Source organism: Cavia porcellus, unplaced genomic scaffold (assembly GCF_034190915.1).
Source record: "Cavia porcellus strain 051 isolate PalLab524CR breed Dunkin Hartley unplaced genomic scaffold, mCavPor4.1 scaffold_1, whole genome shotgun sequence".
Taxonomy (NCBI): domain Eukaryota; kingdom Metazoa; phylum Chordata; class Mammalia; order Rodentia; family Caviidae; genus Cavia; species Cavia porcellus.
Genome location: NW_026947484.1, coordinates 56101578 through 56122855, shown reverse-complemented (window position 1 = coordinate 56122855; position 21278 = coordinate 56101578). Strand labels below are relative to the sequence as shown.

General features: G+C 43.5%; 1 protein-coding gene and 1 non-coding gene across 4 annotated transcripts in view; one reads left to right on the top strand and one right to left on the bottom strand.

The window, feature by feature from the left end:
• The first annotated feature begins 1318 nt into the window (after positions 1–1318).
• On the top strand, positions 1319–1448 carry LOC111757403 (small nucleolar RNA SNORA44). Its single transcript, XR_002791763.1, has one exon. It is a non-coding gene; the product is annotated as a small nucleolar RNA SNORA44 (small nucleolar RNA).
• Positions 1449–3726: 2278 nt separating this feature from the next.
• Slc12a1 (solute carrier family 12 member 1) overlaps positions 3727–21278 on the bottom strand; it is a 90423-nt gene continuing 72871 nt past the window's right edge. For all 3 annotated transcript variants that reach the window (XM_013154701.2, XM_005004563.3, XM_005004564.3), the window contains exons 21-27: positions 19841–19984; positions 16426–16557; positions 16064–16175; positions 14165–14251; positions 8251–8386; positions 6039–6106; positions 3727–5271 (exon numbers count right to left, since the gene is read on the bottom strand). In XM_013154701.2, the coding sequence (XP_013010155.1) occupies positions 5136–5271; positions 6039–6106; positions 8251–8386; positions 14165–14251; positions 16064–16175; positions 16426–16557; positions 19841–19984 (815 nt within the window). In that variant the 3' untranslated portion in view covers positions 3727–5135. The remainder of the gene's footprint in view (positions 5272–6038; positions 6107–8250; positions 8387–14164; positions 14252–16063; positions 16176–16425; positions 16558–19840; positions 19985–21278) is intronic.

Genomic DNA, 21278 nt, shown 5'->3' with positions numbered 1-21278 from the left:
TCCAGTGCTGCTGCCGGCATATTCGTGAGATCTTCATGGCTGACACCTGTGTTGCTTTGAACACCCACCAAGCCCGCCAAGCCCGCCACGGTCCTCTCATGACCGCGGCTTCGGAGTATCTTAGTATCTGACAGAGACCCCAGGGAAGTGCTGCCTTCTGCCTACAGCCCCGTCTCACCTCTAGCAGTTAACTGAGGAGGATTTAGCGACCTTCATCCAAGGTCTTCTGCAGCTGTTTCCTGAGATACTCTCCTCAGGAGCATTGCATGCTAGCTAATCTTTGAGGGCCTCCATCCATCTCCTCACTGTATTTCTAAAACTGTTATGTGGATGATGTCTTTCTTGCTTTCCTGCCATGCTGCAGAGTTTTCCTGCTTGTATGTATCTTTGATTATTTTCAGGCTGATTAGGAAGGTGATGGACAGAGATGCCTTTGCTTATGTGTGTGTGTGTGTGTGTGTGTGTGTGTGTGTGTGTGCATGTGAGACAAATATCTGTTTATCTGCAGGATTTCCAGAGGGAAAACCAAAAATATTAGTGGTTCAGTGTATGAATCAGAGGCTTAAAGAGTTAGAATATAAAATTGAGAGACACCAATATGTGACAGATGTCCAGTCACAGAAAAGAGAGGGACCAGCAGTTCTAACATCTTTTGGGTCACCAGAACGCACACATGCCTTGGTTTCACCCCAGAGATTCTAATGGGGCAGGGCAGTGGTCTCTAGGATTCTATCCTCTCTTTTTAAGTTTCCATCAAAAGTTTTCTACAGTTGAGTACTAAGGGAGGACATCATGATGATTTTCCCCTGGTGCCCTCATTTATGTTCTGTGGTGTCCTGTCTCTACTTTGCTGGATATGTGTGTAGTCACTGGGGAGACCACAAACTGAAAAATGATGGCTATTTTGAAAAGGTGTTGTGGGGAAGGGATAGGAATGTGGTAACAGGGACTATATGGTCATTTTTGCAGAAAAGCACTGCTTCTTTACTTGAGTTAAAATTGTTTCCTTGGCTACCTTTACCTTTGGGTCAGATTCCTGCTCACTGTCACATGCAGGCCTGTTAATCATTGAAGGAGTGTGTCTAGACTGGTAATAAGAAGTCCTAAGTTTACCTACTCTCCAGTCCCATTCGAAGAGTAAGACACCAAGAGAAGAGTAACTAAGGTTATTTTCAAGACTCCAAGAAGAGCCAGTCTCATGCAGATCACCCCATAAGTGGACCTGAGGCCACACACCTCCTACCCCAGGTGGTAGCAATCACCCCACGACAGGAATCAAATTGTTCCCTTGTTATAGTTTAGATTAAAAATGTCTCTCCAGCATGTTTCCAAGGGCTGTGGCTGGTGTAGCCATGGGATCTCCAACTGCATGCGAGAGCAACCTGGAGAGACTTTGACAGCTCAGGTCAACCCAATACCTGTGGCTGCCACTCACCTTTCCTATAAGGAACAGCACCTGGGCTGGAGCACTGATGAGCCCATGTGGGGTCCGACCATATCCTCATAGATCAGCCCATTCAGATTTGTTCTGTAGGTGTCCCCAGGGTTCCTGGAAGTGGCTGACACTGAGGAGATGATCTCTGGAGCTGTGCTTAGACTAAGGGTCTTACTTCACCATGCTGGGCTGACAGGTACACACTACCACACCCCGCAACGGCTGTTAAGTTCCTAGTTCGGAGAGACCAAGGGAAAGAAGACCAAGGCAAAGAAGAACAGGCTGCAAGCTCTGTAAACGATTTTTTGCTATTGGTGAAAAAGCCTGTGACTGACTACAGGTTGACCAATAAAGACTTTGGAGCTGTCTTGAGTGGCAAATTTAATTACTCCTAGGTTGAAACTGATTTAATAAATCTTGTAACTTTTGTAAAAAAAAAAAAAAAAAATGTCTCTCAAAAGTCTCATGTTGCGAGGTAGGGCCTGGATGGAACAGGTGGGTTATAAAGGGTGGTACCTGGAAGGGTGCATTCCTGAGTTCTCTTTCTGTTTCTTGGTTGCCATGAGGTTAATAGTTTTCCTCTACCAGGCTCTTCCACCATGCTGTTTCTGCCTCAGATTCAGCCAGCCATGGACTTAACCCATTGAAACCGTGAGCCAAAACAAACCTTCCCTCCTTTCTGTGGGGCCATCAGGTATTTTTGTCCCATGGGTGGAAAGTTAACTGATCCACTCTTCAAGCATTACTGGTTTCCCTGGTGCCCTGAGATAATGGTCAACCAGATCACAAGTTGACCAAGACAGCTCGGCCATGTATGTTTACTACTGCCCACCTGTCCTTCCCTTTAAAACCCTGAAGCTCTTGTCATTACCCCAGAGACAGAGTGCAAGGCACTGATCCTGTGTTCCTTCCCAACGTGGCCAGGCTGAATAATTCCTTTCCTGGTCTCCTTATCACTTGCCCATGTGGTTAATTAGGGACAATGTGTAAACTTTGTCCATCGGGACCGCCAGAATTGGGGCTCCTGCCCAGGACCTGGTAACAATGCTAATGTGAAGCCAGCAAAAAGAGAGAATACAGGACCAGTGCACAAGACTGTGCTGGGAGACCTGAGTGCAGGTGCAGAGATGCTGGGTGTTGAGTTACAGAGTGGAGGGAAGCAGAGGACAGTGGCGGGGACACCAGGGCTGTCTGACCACAGTCCTGTCTCTCAGATGTGTGCCACCCTAACAGTCTTGACTTTACAATCTCCAGTCTCTTACTGCCACCCATTTCTCAACCTGGAACATAAGTCCCAGCTCAGGGCAGTCACCCTCTTGGTATAGAACCAGACATTTAAATGACAAGCTTAAAGTTACATGACTGATAAACGGAGACCGAGGCTTGAATTTAGGGCAGTCTGGGGCTCTGGCCCTCCCTCTTCCTTCTTCTCTTTCCCTTCCCCCACCCTTTCTGTCTTCCTTTCCCATTACTCTAATACACATCCCCTTTGGCCTGCACAGGGATGTCCCACCCTGACCTTTGTTTGGAGAAGGGCTGGTCCTCAAAGGTGCTCCAGGGATTGGGTCCACCCACAAGGCTACCCAAGGCCACGCCCTCCAATGTAGCACCAGCCTCTTGGGGCCACCCTGAGGGGACATTGCAGCTCCAGAGTGCCCACAGCTCACCATCTCTCCCCACCTCCACGCACTGTGCCCCAGGGCCCTGCCCGCATCTCCTCTGTTTCCACGGGACCCAGTCTGCAAGAGAAGACAGAACCGGGATTTCTTGCTACTTCCGCCCTTCCCCAGAGCCTTCTTCAGTATCTCAGGTCTTCAGTGTCTTCAGTGTCACGTCCAGGTCACGGTCATCTGAGTTCTGGGTACACAGGGCTCAAGGGTACATTAACCTGGGGCTAAGTAAATCAAATGGCCCCAGGTATCCAGTGGCTTGGGCTTTACTTTTTCCTCCAGTCTTCCTTATGAGAGGGCAGATTGTGCTTGGGAATCCTAATCTTGTTTGTTTGTTTGTTTGTTTGAGACAGAGTCTTGCTATGCAGTTTGGGCTGCCCTAGACTCACTATGTGACTGAAACTGGCCTTGGAATTCAGTGATTCTCCTGCCTCAGCCTCCCGAATGCTGGCATTATGGGCGTGCACCACCATGCTGGGTCAGAAACCCTAATTTTGAATCCCAGATCTAAACAGGCTGCAAGCAAAGCCACAGACTGGAAATGTCCAAGCTGACAGCTGATAAACCATCACACAGGGATCACAGTGATGACAGAGGAGTAAAATCATGACCAAGCCAAAGTAGACCAATTTCAGCGCTTTTATTTCAGGTTCATTTTCCCTGTATGTTTTCTCAGGATATGTCAGGAAAAAAAAAATCAGGCCATTTATCAGAAAAACAATTTTTCTCGTTGGCTTGTCCATGTGATTAAGTATTACAGATATGTGAACAAAAATGAAACAATCAATACCTATATCCTATACATTTTGCAAAATTTTTCCACATTTTAATTATTGTTTTACGTCCATATAATCACTATACATAGAAACTAAATATACGATTCGGGATATACGTCTCAGAAATGCTTTGAGAATTTTTAGGACTTGGTTTTCAATTAGACTTCTATATAGATTTCATCTGTACTAACCACTTAATTAGAAAAACATATGGAAAGTAATTTGTAACGGAAACCTCAAAAGTTTAGCATGGAGGACAATTCCTGTTTAGGGTAAAGGATAGTATGAGGGCCATTACAGTAGCACCCCGTACTCATTGTTAATTGGGTCCGAGAGGCATGCGAAGTACCCAAAGTGACAAGTACCAAGCAAATTGCTTTAGTTGGAAAGGGCAGTGGCCATGAGGCCACAGACACCAGCAAGTTCTAGCTTGCAGGTCAAGTATCAAACAAAGGAAAATGACCAGGATAAAATTTTTGCATCAAAATGTAGCTTGCACCAAACCTGAGGAGTTTCAAACCAGCTGGACACCCAAGCACGACTGTCACTGGAACACATTCTCTCCTGACTTGGTTAATAAACCTCCAGACAGCAGCAAATTCAAGCTGGGTGGTATCAATGACTGTTCAGGTCTCGCTGAGTACATTATCTAGTACATTAATAAACCCCATTTAAGTAACCACTTTAAATGTATTGTAGACTCCAGTGCCTCTTAAAGTCTTTGGTTATTGATTTTAAATCTTCTTTGCAGTCAGGGGCCTCTCAGGAGGCCACAGGCTATCACACATCCCACCTGGTTGGTCTTTTCCTTTCCTGACTGCCTATGGTCATGGAACCAGCTCATCAATAAGAGTTGTTGAGACCTGCTGTGGGCTGTGACCTGAACCAGGACCCTGCTGCAAATGCCATTAGAAACAAAAGGAGATACCTGCTTGGAGGAGCTGTCACCCTGGTGGTTTTCGTGAGCATGAGCCAGCATGGCTTTGATTAATTTCTTATCTACCAACAGCGCTGCCAAAAATGATTTTTTTTTGTAGTAGCCTTGCCTTAGATGCTCCTTTCAGTTGACAGAGGGGGAAAAAAAGTTCCCATTAACTAATAAAAAAATGTACAAAATCTGTTTAGAATCTGGTAGGCTTGTCTCCAGAGGTTTGCTATCTATTCACAGATCAGATTTCATAATGTAAAGTACTGGAACATATTTTTCTAATTACGCATACATCCAGTTAAACATGTATTCTTATCTTTCACATCTTAAGAGTAAAATGTCAGGACATTTTTGTGATTTCCTCTAACCAGTAAGACAGGGGGGAGGTTCTTGGTGAGTATTTCTAGCCAAGCCATATACAGCAAGTCCGATATGGATCCTTTTCTTGCCACGGGAAGGCTCCTGGTCACAGGGAAGAAAAACAGAAAAACACAGTGAAATGCCCCCCTGGCGATAACTTCTCTACCATTGCCGAACTATTTAACATTGGTAGAAATAATCCCCATGCCCCAGTAGTGGAAAGCTGTTATATTTGGGAGAAGCCTCAGGAACCAGCTCCTGGAACTCCACCAGCACATTCAGGAGATTATTCTGTGGTGTCAGAGGTGGACAATCCTTGACCTTGGCCAGCACTGGACACACGTGGTCTCCACACACAGGAATCATCTCAGGAGGAACAGATGAAATGGCTGGAGGTTCCTCCATGCTCACCTGACAGTCTTTTATTAAATGAACATTAATAGTTGTAGGGGCCACACTCTTAATCTCTGTAGGGCCAGAGAGTGAAGTGAGAGAATGGAAAATCCACCAGCTTTCTCTCACGCTGGCCTCTTCCCACACTGTGAGTATCCTCACATGTCTGCTATAGGCACTCGGCCAGGGAGATGCCTTGAATCTTGCAGCCCGTGTGGGGCAGGAAAATGGGGCTCTCAGGTCTCTGAGCAGGAGCCCAGATCCCAAAGGGAAGCAGGAATTTCCTCCCATGGGTGTGGTATGATTGTTAGGAAGTCTAAGGGAGACCCTCATGGGCCCAACTGTCAGGTCTTCCTTTGCTGCCCCAAATACCACATGATGCAATTAGACAAACAAACAAACAATCAAAGCTTTCCCTTCCAAAGAGCCATGAGCTCAGAGATCGATGGATCCATCTACCCTGCATGGCTACTTACAGGACGATGAGGTTGGCAGCTCTGGAGTTCTCCTGCAGCAGCTCGTTCAGGCGCACCTGGCGGTAGCTCTGTGGAAAATATGCAGACTGATCAGGGCAGCCCCACCGGAATTAGGGACTTCAAATTGTGCACAAGCAGAAAACTTCATTCAAAAAGGAGTTGTGAAAACACAGTTACAATGTAATTTTAAGAATGTTTTCAGATTTCTTGAGAAATGTTAGAAATATATATATAAAAAATAAAAACCAGGTTGGCATTGTATCCCAATGAGTTTATTAAATTTTAAGGGGAAAAAGCAAACTGCCTGGATCACAACATGAAGCAGAGAACACTTTTGGTTAAAGAAAACTGATGGACTCTGGATACTAACTTGTGCGCTAGGAAGACAGGTAATATCTTACTCTTATTTTTCTTTTCAGTTCTCTGAATATTTTCTTACCATGGAGGACTGATTGAATGGAAAAGCGACAAATAAACTGACTTGGAAAACCATTTTCTACATGGTTGGTAGGACTTTAAACTAGAACAGCCGCTCTGGAAATTAGTATGGAGATTCTTTAAAAGACTAAAACTAGAAATTCCATTTGACCCAGCTAGGCATCTTCCTGAAAGAGCTAAAGTTATCATATTATAGTGATACATGCATTACCTTGTTTATAGCAGCACAATTCATATATATATATATATATATATATTCATATATATATATGAATCCTACTTGCCATAAAAATAAATGTTAGTGTTTTTGACACTGTAAAAGAGCAAAATATAAAGTAAAAAGTAGCCTTTATTCCAAGGATGTGGAGAGGAGTCCATGACCATAGGTGGTCTGGGTTCCTCTGACCAGAATGTGAGGTATGGGATAGACAAACAACCTGACAGGAGTGGTGCTTAGGGAGGGCTTGGATGACAGGGGAGGAGGTGATTGGAACTTTTTTCACATGCACTAGGAAAGGAAAAAGGAAGTTGTCATAGGAGAAGCAAGAAGTGACCTCAAGGTAAACATCCTCTGATTCTGCCTCCCACCGCCATAATATCGCATAACATTCTAGGGCAAAACTCTTTCAATACATTTGAGCCATTTGTAGGGAAATGGATGCATCTTGAGACCATAATGCTAAGTGAAAGAAACAGAAGGCTTAATATTGCAGTTTCCCTTACATTAGAAACTCAAAGTATAACTTAAAGAGTAAAATAAAAGAGATGATAGGAAACAGGAAGGTGGATTTATGGAGATGGGAAAGGAGCTGGGGTGGTAGTGAGGGGAGGATTGGAGGGGTAAGGGAAGTAAAAATAATTCAGATGTAATATTTAATCATTAGGATGCACGATGTTCTAATTTCTCAAGATGATTGTAACTATTATGTATTACGATCATCTCAACTATATGTATTTGAAAAAGAAACTGATTTTGCAGTGAGGACAGTAGTATTCATTTATATTGCCCTGGTTCCAAAACCAAGGCTCACTCCCACGTATGATTTGCTTAATTACTGAATTCTTTGTTGGAACTGGAAGGTTTATCACACGTGCAGTCTATCATTTTAGTGGTTATTTTTTTTTTTCACTAAATTGGAAAAAGTTTTCATATTTCCTCCTCTAATTTTCCCAGATCATAGTTCGTTTAGATTCTGGAGGATAGAAATTCTTGTGATTCTCTTTCTTTAATCACCAATTTAGATATCAGCCCTCCCTCACTTGGAGTGGCTTCCCTCTGCACCATCTTCCTTATCAGCCAGTTCTTTCAAAGTCAAAGATTTAACTCCTGGCGGGCTCCCTGGCCAGCTCACCATTTGACATCTATCTTATGTGTAAGATAGATCCAACCTTTATATCATTGCTCCAAACATATCTCAAATTTCCTTAAATACTGAGTCACCTATGTTTTTCTTAGTGCAGATGTTGGCTTGAATTATTTTAGATTAATGCAAATAAAGTTTGAAAGGAGACTCCAGCATGTGTACCAATAACTGGTGGTTTATTTTTAAACTTTTAAAAGACACTTTTGCTTTCTGGGATAAAAATCTTCACGGCTTTCTAAGTCTTCACATCTAGAAATATGACCAAGAAGCTCTAGGAAAATGCAGACTCTGGAGCTTGAGTAATGCCCTTCAATAACAGATACATTACCTTTTTGATCTTTAAATAAAACCAGTTTCCTTTTTCTGACTGGTTAGATAGCAAAGTAGAAATTAAGGACGACAGGGCTTACCTTTTCTTTGACTGCTTCCAGCTCTGTATCTGTAATTTTCCATGGAGTTTCTCTTTTTAATTTCTCAGCAGTTGTTAAATCTTTGCAGCTTTCATGGAGCCGATAGGGTTCGATCATCTCTTCAAAGACTTTCCAGCTGCAATTGGAATTGTAAAGGAGGCCTCACTGTGGGAAACCAACTCATTATTTCACAGATACTCCTGGTAGGACTGGCTCTGCTGGCTGTGGCATCAGGGCTGAATGTCATGCAAATCTTTTAAGGATTAGCTTTGCGGGGAGCTTATTGTGAGTAAAACCACGGATATAATACTCATTCCGTACCCATGGTAAAGAACTTAATGTATTCAAGACTTTCTTAGCCTACTAGGTATTAGGTCTTTGGCATCAGTGCACAAATACAGAGAATAACAATTGTTCTGCAATACATTTTCTGTGTAATGAAGAAAGGATTGTAATATATCTTATAAATGAGTTTCCCTTTCCTTTTATAGAGAGGGTGGGAGACAGTCATCAGTCAATGTGGGAGGTGCCTTGGGCCTACTGGGATGTGGAGAGGGCCGCCCTCAACCTTGATCCACAGGGCAGCTCTCGCGGGAGGCAGGAGGACAGGGAGGATGGCAAGGGTGCCCAATGGTTCTAGAACAACTTGGGTCTTGGTTGCACATGATGCTGTCCTCGTCGTGGTGTTTGATGCTGCTGTGTGCTGTGTATTATTCAGAGGTACGGCAAGGGGAAGAACAAAGATCAATAATGCTTTAACGCCTAAATATGTGAGTCCCCTTTAGAGCACTTACATCACTGGGGAGAAACATAAAAAGAGCATCTGAGAATACAGAATATTTAAACAGGTGTGAGGAGAGAAATCTCAGCCTCTTTTTACATAGGGATCTCACCAGGTTTATTTTAAAAACAAGAGCACAAAGTGAAGTCTGTGACCCGTGGGAGGAGCTGTCTTCAGCGTTCCACTGAATGATGCTCTCAAGTATGAATAATTTTCTGGGGTTTCATGTAATATAGCTTACTTATAATTTAGGAACTTTGAAAGGAATGATAATTAGAACCCATATGCCATTAGGTTAAGAAATTAAAATAGGAAGTGATGGGTTTAATTATCTCATCAGTTGGCCTGATGTAGGATTTGCAGACGGAAGTGCAGAGACTACAAAGGAGCAAAATTGCCCCTGCCAGGAAGTCTCTGCAGAGCGGGAAGGCATAGAACTGATGTGCCCGCTTATTCTTTCCACCACACAGTAATTTTATTTGCTATTACTTCCAACAGTGCTGTCCCTTTTGAGGGCTTCAGCAGTAGGTGTAAGGGCCAAGGTGCAGGCCTGGGACCTGGGCTCTTGGCCCAGTGCTCGCACTGCTGTGATCCCCAGCCTGGGTGACTTGGCCCATGGAAGGGGATGATAGCTACTCAGAGCTGTGCGTCAGAGTGATGATCTGAAGCCGGTGCTCTGTGGGAGAAGGGAGGCAAGCGCGTCACCAAACAGCCCCAGGTATGCAGTAAGCAATGCAGAGCTTCCCTGCTAACGCTCTGTGTGTGCCTCAGTGGGTCAGTGTGACAGTCCCTTTGCATGTCAGCCTGCTTCCTGCAGTACGAAAGTAGTATCTCCAGAAACAGAAGGAGGGGTGGAGGGGACTAGCTGTCTCCCTACAGCACCCACAGTAGGTTTTCCAGATGCAGCTGGGGTGGGAATGACCGTTCCTGTCACAGTGACTGCCCAGAACAGCACGGCCCTCAGGCAGGCTGCACACCTCATAGGTGTGCAGTGCTACCATGAGCCACAAGAATGGCTCAGTGGCTTAGGTTAGTGCTTCCTGAGTGAAACTCAGGACCTGGCCTCAGAGCCTGGGGCTGAGATGGCCTTTCCCTCCTGCTGGACATACACAAGAAGGCTGCATCCTGGTTGGTATTGGCAGTCATCTAGGTCAACTAGACTAAACCAGCCTGACGGATGATTTCCTAATGAAAGGTGGAGCAGAGAGACTGGAAGTGAATTAATCCTGGATTATAACATTTACCTTGCTGAGCAAGTTTAGCACCAAACCAAGCTCTGGCTAGTTAGGTTTTTTTTGTCTTGTTTTTGTTTGGGGATTTTGAGACAGGGTCTCCTTATGTAGTTCAGGCAGGCCTTGAACTCCCTGTGATCCTCCTGCTTCAGCATTCCATAGGCTGGGATTACAAGCATGGGCCACCACACCCAGCTAGGCTCCTTGTTTAGCTATGCATGACAGTAAATTTCTATCACTTAAATCACAATGATGTTTTCCTTTTCTTGCAGTTAAAACCTGCTCAGTGGCACCAGAGGCTCTGATGAGGCCACGTCTGTCCACACCTCTTCTGTGAACCTGGCAGCTTGCATTTCCTTTTATTTGTGCATCCTCAGTTCACTGCGAGCTGGGCACAGCATTTCCCATTCTCCCAGCCTGGGGACCCTCAGGTAGCTCAAGATATTGATTTCAATTCTCATTAGATCTAATTCTCTTAGAAGTACTTTTCAATTGACTCTGTGTCAGGTAGTATAGATTATTACATTTAAATAAGAATTCACATTTTTGTGAATTATCATAGACTCTCCTTTCCTTTTCCTTTCTCTCATAAAAAAAGTTCAGATTTTTTTAGTTGCATACAGGATTCTTCCTGGTCCACGTAAGATTTCTTCTCCCAAAGTAATTTTTGTGACCACTCCAGTATTTTTAAACACAGTTGTCTAGTTGATGTCTTCTGGTTTCTCTTTGATTTCCATATACAGATTGTTGGTGGTGTTTTTTTTTTTTTTTTTTTTCTCTTGACCTACAGACTTTTAATTTAGCACAACAATGGAACTTAACCATAGGAGCTGTGGCTCCCTTATTTTCTAATCATCTTTTTTCCTGTTCTCCCTTCCATCCTTACCCTCCGATAGATACTTACAGATTCCATTACTGTGACAATAAGCCTACTGGTGTTTCCGGGACAGTTAGAAGGTTTACAAAAGCCAGGCTAAGGACATTGAAGGGCTGTTTCCACAGTGGGGTATCGTCTGACAGCCAGGAAGGAGCAGTGATCAGGAGAGGGTCGTTACTGGAAGACTGGGGGCTGCCTTGCACGGGGGAGAAACGGAGTCAGGGCTGCATCAGCCTGCCTAGAAGAAGAGTTCTCCGTCTCATCTTGCACACAGGAGGAGAGCCCATGCGTGAATTCAGGATGTATCCTGTGTTTTAAAATAGGGATCCTCTTACATATTTTGGGGCAGCTATTTCCAGCACCAGGTAAGTGCCTGTCTTTTTTTTTTTTTTTTTTTTTAAGAGGAAAAAGAGAAAAACACAAAACAAAACAAAGCAGTGTAAGGTTACATATAATACAGAACTACAAAAAAAAGCATAACAGTAAGAAATCACCTGTTAATATCATAACAGTAGATTACATAATATCATAACATAATAGATTACATATTAACAGGTGATTTCTTACTGTTATGCTTTTTTTTGTAGTTCTGTATTATATGTAACCTTACACTGCTTTGTTTTGTTTTGGAGGAATGGATAAAAAAGTTGTGGTATTTCTATACAATGGAATATTATTCAGCTATAAAGAAGGATCACATTGAGATATTTATCAATAAATGGGCGCAGCTTGAGACCATACTCATAAGTGAAATAAATCAATCTCGCATGTATGAATACCGAATAGTTTCCCTAATGTAAGTAATGATTCAAATATATGAAAATATGTGGCAATCATGATTCCCCATTATGTGGCCTTGAAGCCTTATAAAATTTTCACTTATTAATTAGAAAGGCTTTATTCCGGGCTTCTTGATATGGAAATATTTGAAGCTATAGTATATGAAGTTTTATCCAAATATCTCAAGGAAAAAGACAGACACTATGGTAACTATTATTCTTTAAAAAAATTATTTAGTTATTTCTTATGTTTATTTTAATTAAGGGAAAAATTTAAAAAATTAGGATATATAATAGTAACTCTTTTCGATTTCCTATTAACTTGTTTTGAAGTCCTGTAATGCTCCCACGATCTTGTAAGTGCCTGTCTTGCAGACTACTTACTAATGGTATCCCCTATGTATGGCAGAAGCTGCGGAGCGCGGGACAGCTCTCTGGCGCTCCCTTCTGGTGGATGACCTTTCTCCAATCGGCAGTTTGCTGCAAGGGTTTTTATTCGGTAAGAATGGGTTTAGTGAGACCTGCATCCTCCTTGTGCACGACCTTGACAGAGCGGAAAGGAAACGTCCGAAACGTTGAAAACTAATTCATGTGCTTCTCTTCCTTACAGAGGGAGAAACATCCAATATAAAGGGTGCCTGAAATCAAATTTAGATGGCGACACAGAAGCGAAAATGCTTCATTTCTTCCTACCGCCCTCCGTTCTGTTCCCTAAGAAGGGAACACCGCGGAACAAAGGTCAGGGTAGCAAGACGAAGTGCGTCCACGTGAGGACAGGTGTGCAAAGAATGAGCGGGCCAGCAGGAGTCCTGTCTCAACACGCGCAGTAAGGGACACACAGAAAGGACTGTGTGTGGTGTGGTCACCATGCAGATGGACAGAGAAGGGTAAGAAAGTAAGAGAAAAAATGGACTCAGGCAGAGGAAACCGATTGATGGGAAGAGCCAGAGAAGCACAGGAACAAATCGATTTGGATGCAACAGGAAATGTGATTCTAGACTGCGCCCAACTGGGGACATTTTGCAGTCTTTGATTGCAAGTTTACGTATTCAATTTAATGTGCAATGGCCTATGATTCCCAGGAAATCTTTTGTGCCCCTTTGGGCTCACTTGCAGACCTCTAACTTATAAATTGTTTCCAGATATTTCTGTTCTGGGCTGAACATTCGTGTTTCTTGAAGCTCTGGTTCCCACCACAATGGGGCTGGAGGCAGCCTTTCGGAGCATCTCGGGTGAGGGTATCAGGAGGGTGGGACCTGAGGGAGAGGCTTAGGGGCCAAGAAGAGCAAGACCGGAATTCCTTCTGTCCTCACCAGGGAAAAAGCAGCCTTTTGTGAACCAGAATGGCCTGGGCCAGCACTTCACCTTGGGTTTTGCAGGTTCTTACTGTGAGAGGTTAATGGCTGTTGTCTATGTCACCTAGGCTGCAGTGTTTCATCGCAGCAGCCTGAGCTCACTCAGATGATCGTGGATACCAAGGGTTAAGTCGATGCCGTGTTTTGAAGATATTTAAATGATTGGTTCAATTTTGTCATTTTTAAAAAATTGTGGAACCAATATATTTTTTCCTAGGATTTAGGCAGCTTTATATCCTCCCCCTCCAGTCCTTAGGCTGTAAGCCTGGAACACTTAATGTCTAAAAGCCAAAGTGGCTCTGGAGGGTCAGTGCCTGGGGACACAGTTGTTCTTACAGCTTCTCTACCAGCGTTTCCTGTCTGGGGTGCCCCACCCACCTGTAACTTAGGTAAGGAAGCACCTTGGCTGCCCAGGTCACAAAATGTCAGAGACACCAGGAACCCGAAGGACAGTTCTGAGCTGCTCACTGGCCTGTTCTGACATATCTTGCTTTTGGGCTCATTTTCATCACAATATCTTTCTCCCAGCATTCTGGGAGGCTGAGGATCACATTTGAATCCTCTCTGGGCAAGTTAGCAGTTTAGTAAGAGAACAGTGGCTCAAAATTAAACTAACAAAGAAAAACACAAGAGCTAGGGACGTAGCTCAGTGGTTAGAGCCCTCCCCCACCCACCCCCAGTGGCACACACGCACACATGTGCACACACACACACACTCGTTGCTCCCCGTTCCAATGTGCTAGACAGCTGTGTCACGAGTATTTGACTGCCTTTCTTTTCCTACCGCATCAGGATGTCGCTTAAGGAGACCCCTAACCCTTTGCCCTTGGGTCATCAACAGCCGTGAGCCTGCCCTGTACTGCGCTGGCTCCGGGTTCACCGGTTCCTACCTCTCTTTGTTGGGCTTCACGTTGATATCACCGATGACATGGATGTCTGCAAACTTTATCCTAAATTTGCTCAGAAGAGAAGCCATGCTGAAAATATAAGAGAAAAAACACTTCATTGCTGTGTATTTAACTAATCTTTTCAGTCAAAGTGTGTGTGTGTGTGTGTGTGTGTGTGTGTGTGTGTGTAAGAAGCAGCCCCAGCGTATTTCAGTGTTGTGTCTGGGCAGAGGCCTCTGGGTTTAGATTTCATCTCTGCAGTGCGTGCGGGACAAGCTCGGTGCCCCACGCTGTTTGCTGAAGGCCGAAGAAGGCTCCAGGAGACACCGGAGAAGAGAATCCACTCTGCATCCATCTCTGGGGAAGCGAAGGCAACGCTGGTCACACACCCTTGTTATGCAAAAGCCTGTGAGTCTTCACACTTATTGACTGTTATCTTCCTGATAATTTTTAGAGTAATCAATAAACCACTGACAAAATCATAATTCTCATGTATTACATACTTGTGCATGAGAAGCATTTCCCTGAATTTGGGTATAATGTCACAGTTGTAGAAATGTAGGGACAGTGCCAAGAGCTCCCAAATACACAGACTGCTTACATTTGTCCAGTATGTCATTCTCTATGTCTAGCTGCCCACCTATCCAATATTTTAAAATATTTATATAAACCGGGTGCCTTTGATGCCTTAGTATTTTAGTGAGCAGTTCCTAACAATAAGGATATTCTCTTATATAAAGACTACAATTTTTTAGGGCTTTTTATTTTGAGACAGGGTCTTGCTATGCAGTTCAGGCTGTTCTTGAACTCACTATGTAGCCCAGGCTGGCCTTGAATCTCGCTGTGATCCTCCTGCCTCAGCCTCCTGAGTGCTGGGGTTACAGGCGTGTGCCACCAAGCCTAGCAAAGAGTACAGTTTTTGAAAGCAAAAGTTTTAACATTGGTGACATGCTATCATCTCATCTTCAAACCATCTTCCAATTTCATCAATTTTCTCAGGAAGTTACTGGAGTTTGTAAGAAATACAAATTAGTATAGGTATCATGTTAGTTTCTATTTTAACATGATTCTCTTTAGAGGAATTAAAAATGTATAATAATAATACATGAGAATTATAGTGTTTTAATTGAAAATAAATATATGGATATCTTCATATACTCACTAATAGTGTGTGTGTGTGTATCACAATGACATCCTCTTAAGAGCAAAAAGAAAATATGAAAAACACATGAATAAAAATCTTGCCATTATTTTGTGATTTCTGGAAGTGCCTAAGCTCAGGGTGGCACCCGGTCATGCAGGACCAAGGGTTACTAGGGGTCCCTGGTTACCATCAGAGGCCTCAAATGTGCCATTTTGGTAAACTTGTTCTCTGAGCAAAGTAATGTAACATGTACAGAGTTCTGGGTTTTTAGTGATGAGCGTTCTGGGCAATCCCCCATTTAAAATTTTCAATCTATACCTATGAAGCTGGGGCCACAGATCTGTTCTGTGGTGGCCCAGAGCCCCTCGGCTCCTTAGTGACAGGTGTGGGCTTTGGTTTGGTTCTCTTTCATGCGAGCTATGCTGAGACTGCCGGGTTCTCCCAGGAGAGACGCTCACACAGATTTTTCTGGATCCCCCTCTCGGCTGCTCTTACTGGTCAGAGCAGTGATGGATATTACACAAGAGCCCAAATTCTCTTGGCAAGCATTTGAGGCCGGGGTTAAGAGGGCTGGCAGACAGGGATTTAAAAAATTATGCAAATAATACATGGGCCAGAAAACCAAGTGAGCATGAAGTGCATCGTGATGGCTTTGTGCCTTAAATCTATTGTGCACTGAAGACACTCAGGGTCTTACGGTCACAACATGCAAATGACCAACATCTGAAATGACGAACATGCCAAGATAAACTTCTTACGTGATTTTTTCTTCTTCAATGCGGTTGACCTTTCCTCCCACATAGATCCGTAATTTACAATCTTTCCACTTTTTTCTAAGAGTCAAGATATAGGGGATAAGGAGTGTCAACCCTGAAACAAAGAGGAAATTAAGGGAGAAAAGATGAGTGTCTCTCACTGAAAGAAAAATGTGAAGTTTATCTTTTTACGCATTCCTAGCTCTTAAATAAATTACAACCTTTGAGAAGTCAAAGTGTTATTCTTTAACTGATACTGTTTTCATATACTTTGTTCAATTTTTCAAAATACAAATTCTGCTCCCTACTGTGCACTCTGGAATGTTCTGGAATATTCTGGAAGGCTTTTTTTTTTCTTTTTTTACCTCCATCATCAAACAGCCACCAGACATCAATGGTTCCTTTTCCTTGTTTCTTTTTGAACTGAGTGCTGGCTTCCACCAGTTTCTGGTTGAACTCCCCCACATGCATGGACTGGATGGTATTAATGCTGCTCTCTGAAATGCAAGAGAAAGCCATGGATCACTTTGCCTTTAAAATCTAGAAATAAAGTAACTTTCCAATAAACTTAATGATGAAAACATAGGAGAGGTCACGAATTCATGCTTTTTTATATCTGTTGATAAATAGCTCTATTCTCCAAGAGCAGAGATAAAGGATGGGTCCCACAATAATTTAGACCCCCTTTGGTCATTAAATAAAACTTTGGTATTGGCTCTATGGTTGTAATTTTTGTAATAAAGCAGCGGATTACTTTCATATCCTTACTGTCCCAGAGTGGAATTATTATTGAAGCATAACAGATCTAACTCATTTGATACCCCAACTCTCCTAAATCTCAGGTATACAGCAAATTAAGTAATACTTTCATGTTTACTTGGGAATAGAAACTGTGAGCGATTTGGCTTTCTGGAGATAAGCAAAAGGATCAGAAATAGTCTTTGTGGGAGAATTTATTCTGGGAGCACTGTTTGGGTGGGATTTGCATGAAGGTCAATTCTATGTGCATCTGACACTGGGAATGTGAGGCTGGGTTCCATAGCTGGCTTAGGTCGTGATTCTTTTACTTTCTTTTCAAGGAAAAGTTCTGGGAAGCCAAGGTACAGCCACTTGGTAAAGGGATCTGAACCTTTGTGACTGAGATGGAAAAAGCCAGGAGGCATAAAAAGCACGAACCCACTTGCTTGAGTTATAATCAAGGGTGCATATAAAACACTTACAGTGATTGTTTAAAAATAAGCTTTCCATTCTAAGGTGGACACAGTGTGAGTGTTGAGCGGAAGCCGTGTTCCTGCTTGTTGGAAGGGTTTCCTCGCCACCCTGTGTGTCTTTCTTCTCACTTCCTTGCCTGTGAAAGTTGCGCCTCCACCTCTCCATTTCAAAGAGGCGGGGTTGGCGTGGTGATCTCTGTGGCACCGACGACAGCCTCTCTGATCTGGCAGCTCCTGAAGACCATTTGCTCTGGCTTCCTCTCTCTCTGCGGGGGTGGAGCCTTTCAGCTCTGAGGCAATGACCTCATATTGTTTCTGAGCTGAGCCCCAGGAAAGTACCTTTATTTGCAGAATGGATCAAACTGCCCTCCCTGGCATGCCATGCAAAGAATGTCGAGGAGCTATGGTGAGTTCCTGGAGATGGGTCGGGGCTCTGGCTTGATCCAGAACCAGAAGCACAGTTGCCACCCAAGGCCCCCAGTAGTGAGTGGCCCCACTTTAGGGCTCTGTTTAAACTGCCAGGGCTGAAAGTGGTGCGTGATATTATGATTTTACTTTCCTGAACATGGAGATGGGTCAACCTTCAGAGGAGTCCCTTTTTTACCAAAACAAGTATAGCAATGCAGAAACAGTCTCCCAGAATAAGTAACATGGCCTGCGTTCATTAAAAAGGACATTGAAACTCCCCTCTCCCAGCTAGAAAGAGGATGCAATCAGGCTATTGTATGGCTAACTACTACATCTTTATGGATAATTAGCTTTTGCCACTATAAACCAAATAATCAGAAAGGAAGGAAGGTATCTAAAGAAGTTTTATTCTAGTGTTTGCACTTGAAAGTCCTGATAAAACTTGAGTTTCAAACACTATTTTTGTGGAAAGTGTTATTTTTTAGTGAGTAGTAAGAGAAAGTGTTCCCACAGCCCGTGGAATATTCCAGGCACCCGAGAGTAACTCTAATATTCCAAGGGAGATTATACTTGCATTTCTCATCATTTCTCTGTAAATATCTCAGACTGTCACATGACAGGTGAACGGTAAGGCCTGGCCTGGAGGACACACAAACAGAGCCAAACCATCAACATGATAGGAAATGGCCTCTTTAAAAGACTGTGGGCTGTTAGCCTCCGCCAGCAGCCTCTAAGTCTCAACCTAAATCCTTCTGTTTCACATGGAGACCCTTGCGGAGAAATAACCTTGCCCCACCTCACACCAGCACCTGACTACAGTCACTTTAAGGTATCTGGGCAATAAAAAAGAAGAAAAAAAAAAAGCTCGCGAATGTTCTGATTTTCTACCAGCAGAGGTCACTGCAGACCGCATTAAAAATCTGCAGTTTTTTTTTTTTTTTTTGAAAAGGCAATTTTCAAAAATCAGTCAGTCGATTGGATGTTTGAATCATCTGTTTATAAAATTTGTAACAGCTCTCTCATCCTCTGGCCCTCCGTTCCTGAATATGTTTCACACATTCGGAAATAAGTTTACTATTCAAGCTAAAATCCAGATAATAATGAGTACTCCTTGTGATAGATTCTGCATGCTTTTGTTGAAGTTAGGGTTCAGGCTGGATGCCCTCCTGTTATGCAAGTCAATTTGAGGTCCTGAGCAGGGTAAGGTGGGTGTGGATAAAACAGTTTGAGTATTGGTCCTTAAATTCCTATCCCCTTCACATCTCAACTAAAGCATTTCTATTTTAAGGCACTCACTGTATTGAGGTACTATGTTGTTGAAACACAAGGTGATGCTTAAATTTTAAAAAGCTGTTATAGTAAAGGACATATTGCTGTGAATTCCCCTCAAAATGCTCCCCTTTGCTGCAAACACAGTTACCCATCATTACTGCCACCGTCTGGAGATCCTTTCCGAGCATCTTTACGAAGTACAATCAAAACCATTGTGACTGCTGCTTCTGAGTGTCATCCAAAAGAAAGGCAGCCTGTGGGGACATCCTGCAGGGTCCTCACCCCCCTAATTACCACATCTGGCACCGTGTGACTCCTGACTCTCCCCCAAAGTCAGAGCGACTGTGAGAGGGAAACTTTTTGAATCATTTTAGGACATGGAGGCAGCTGTGACAGTGCAACTGAAGATCCTCAGGAAAGAACACTCCAGAGCTGCTGCAGAAAGCGGCGAGAACATGGGATGAGCGTGCCTGACGCCGGGGGAGGAAGCCAAGGGGCATTAATGACCATGTGTCTTTTCCTGTAATACATTTTTAAGACTTTAAATGTTTCTTGCAGTTTCTGATCATATATTATATATATATATATATATATATATATATATATATACCTCCCAACCAAATGTTACTATTTATCTTATTTCATTTTATTCTATGATGTCACAATTTTGAAATGATGTTTTTCAGCAAGCTGGTTCAAAGTAACAATGGTGATGGATGACAGTGGCTGCCACCTTTTACCCGGGTCATTTTCTTGAAAGCAATCCTTCAGTTCCTTCCTCCACTCAAGACCCCAATATCTTGGATGCTGACTTCCGATTTCCTAGAGGCGGCTCATACTGTGACTCACCTGCAAATCTATGCCCTTGTACACTTTTCGGAGGACTCACCTTTTTTAGAAGGTGCCCTGGTGATGTGCAACTTGCCGGCTTTTTTAAACAAGCCTCGGATGCCCCCACTCCCTTCCTCACATTCGCTGTCTTTGATGGTGGCTTCCAGCGCCAGCCTCTCCTGCTCCAGCCTCTGGAGTTCATCTGGAGGAAGCAGACAAGACCAACCACTTAGCCTTGTGGACCCCCGTTCCCAGTGGGATGATCTATCAACGAGGTCAGTGTTTAAAATGGTGCCCCTGAGCCAGGCGTGGTGGTGCACGCCTGTAATCCCAGCAGTCGGGAGGCTGACACAGGAAACGTGAATGCAAGTTCCAGACCAGCCTGGGCTACAAAGCGAGCACAAGGCCAGCCTGAACTGTACAGCAAGACTCTGTCTCAAATAAAAGACAGTAAGTCCATAAATAAATTAATCAAATAAAATGGTGCCTGTGCAATACAATGATTATTGATACTCAATGTGGTTTTCTTTCTGAATGATTTTTTAAAAACAGTAACACATTTCAGTACATTGTATTCAGAAAATAATAACTTCCACAAAAGTAGCTGCACCTGTGATGTTATAATGGCTATGAACACAGGGCTTTGATTTGTGAGGGCAACAGAGGCCATGAAAGGCCTTCCTCGTTCACTTGCACCTCAAACAAACAAGCAAATAAACAACCCGAGCTCCCTCGTATGCTGTAAGTTACTGATGTGCAGACCTAAGTCACCGGCTTGGATGTTTTACAACTGGAAGCAACAAGACCACAAACACGCACGTAGTTTATGGCAGGCACACGGCAGTGCCTCCTGAATGGAGATGTGAAGGTAGAGAGCAAGAATGAAGTGAAGAGAACCGAATCTGGTAGCAGTCTTCTCTGAGCTCTGAGTACAGGCTGTGGTGAGAAACATATCCGACACCAATAGTTTCTGTCCCACGAAATGCTCGGTGCAACTGAAGCACTAAAAGCTGAGATTGTGTGAATTGCTAACAAGGCTCTCAGATCACAGCCGGGCTGTGCAAAACTTCTGGCCCCACATGTGTATCTATCGCCTGAGATTTGCTATCAGGACTAGAAGCCTTTTAAAAACCTTTTTTGGATTCTGATTATGATGAAAAATTCCTAGCTGCTACATAATACGTCAAACCACTCTTTGATCTCACCCCACCCTGGGTCAGGGCAAATTGGATGTTTTAAGCAGTCCCACAACAGTGTCCCAGCTGAGGAGCCTTTTGCTGACCCTGGGCTAGCAGAAAACCTAGCTTCCGTGTTACAGGACACTGACCAGGCTGCTGGAAAAGCCAACCGCGGAGCCCACCACCTTATCTATCTGTGCAGTGAGGCTATACATGCTCTAGATTTATCAGTTATTACTAACTAAATCTGTCAGGTCAGGCCCATCTCTGGACAATGCTGTTATTCAGCTACTCAGAATCATCTGGCTCCTGTCCAGG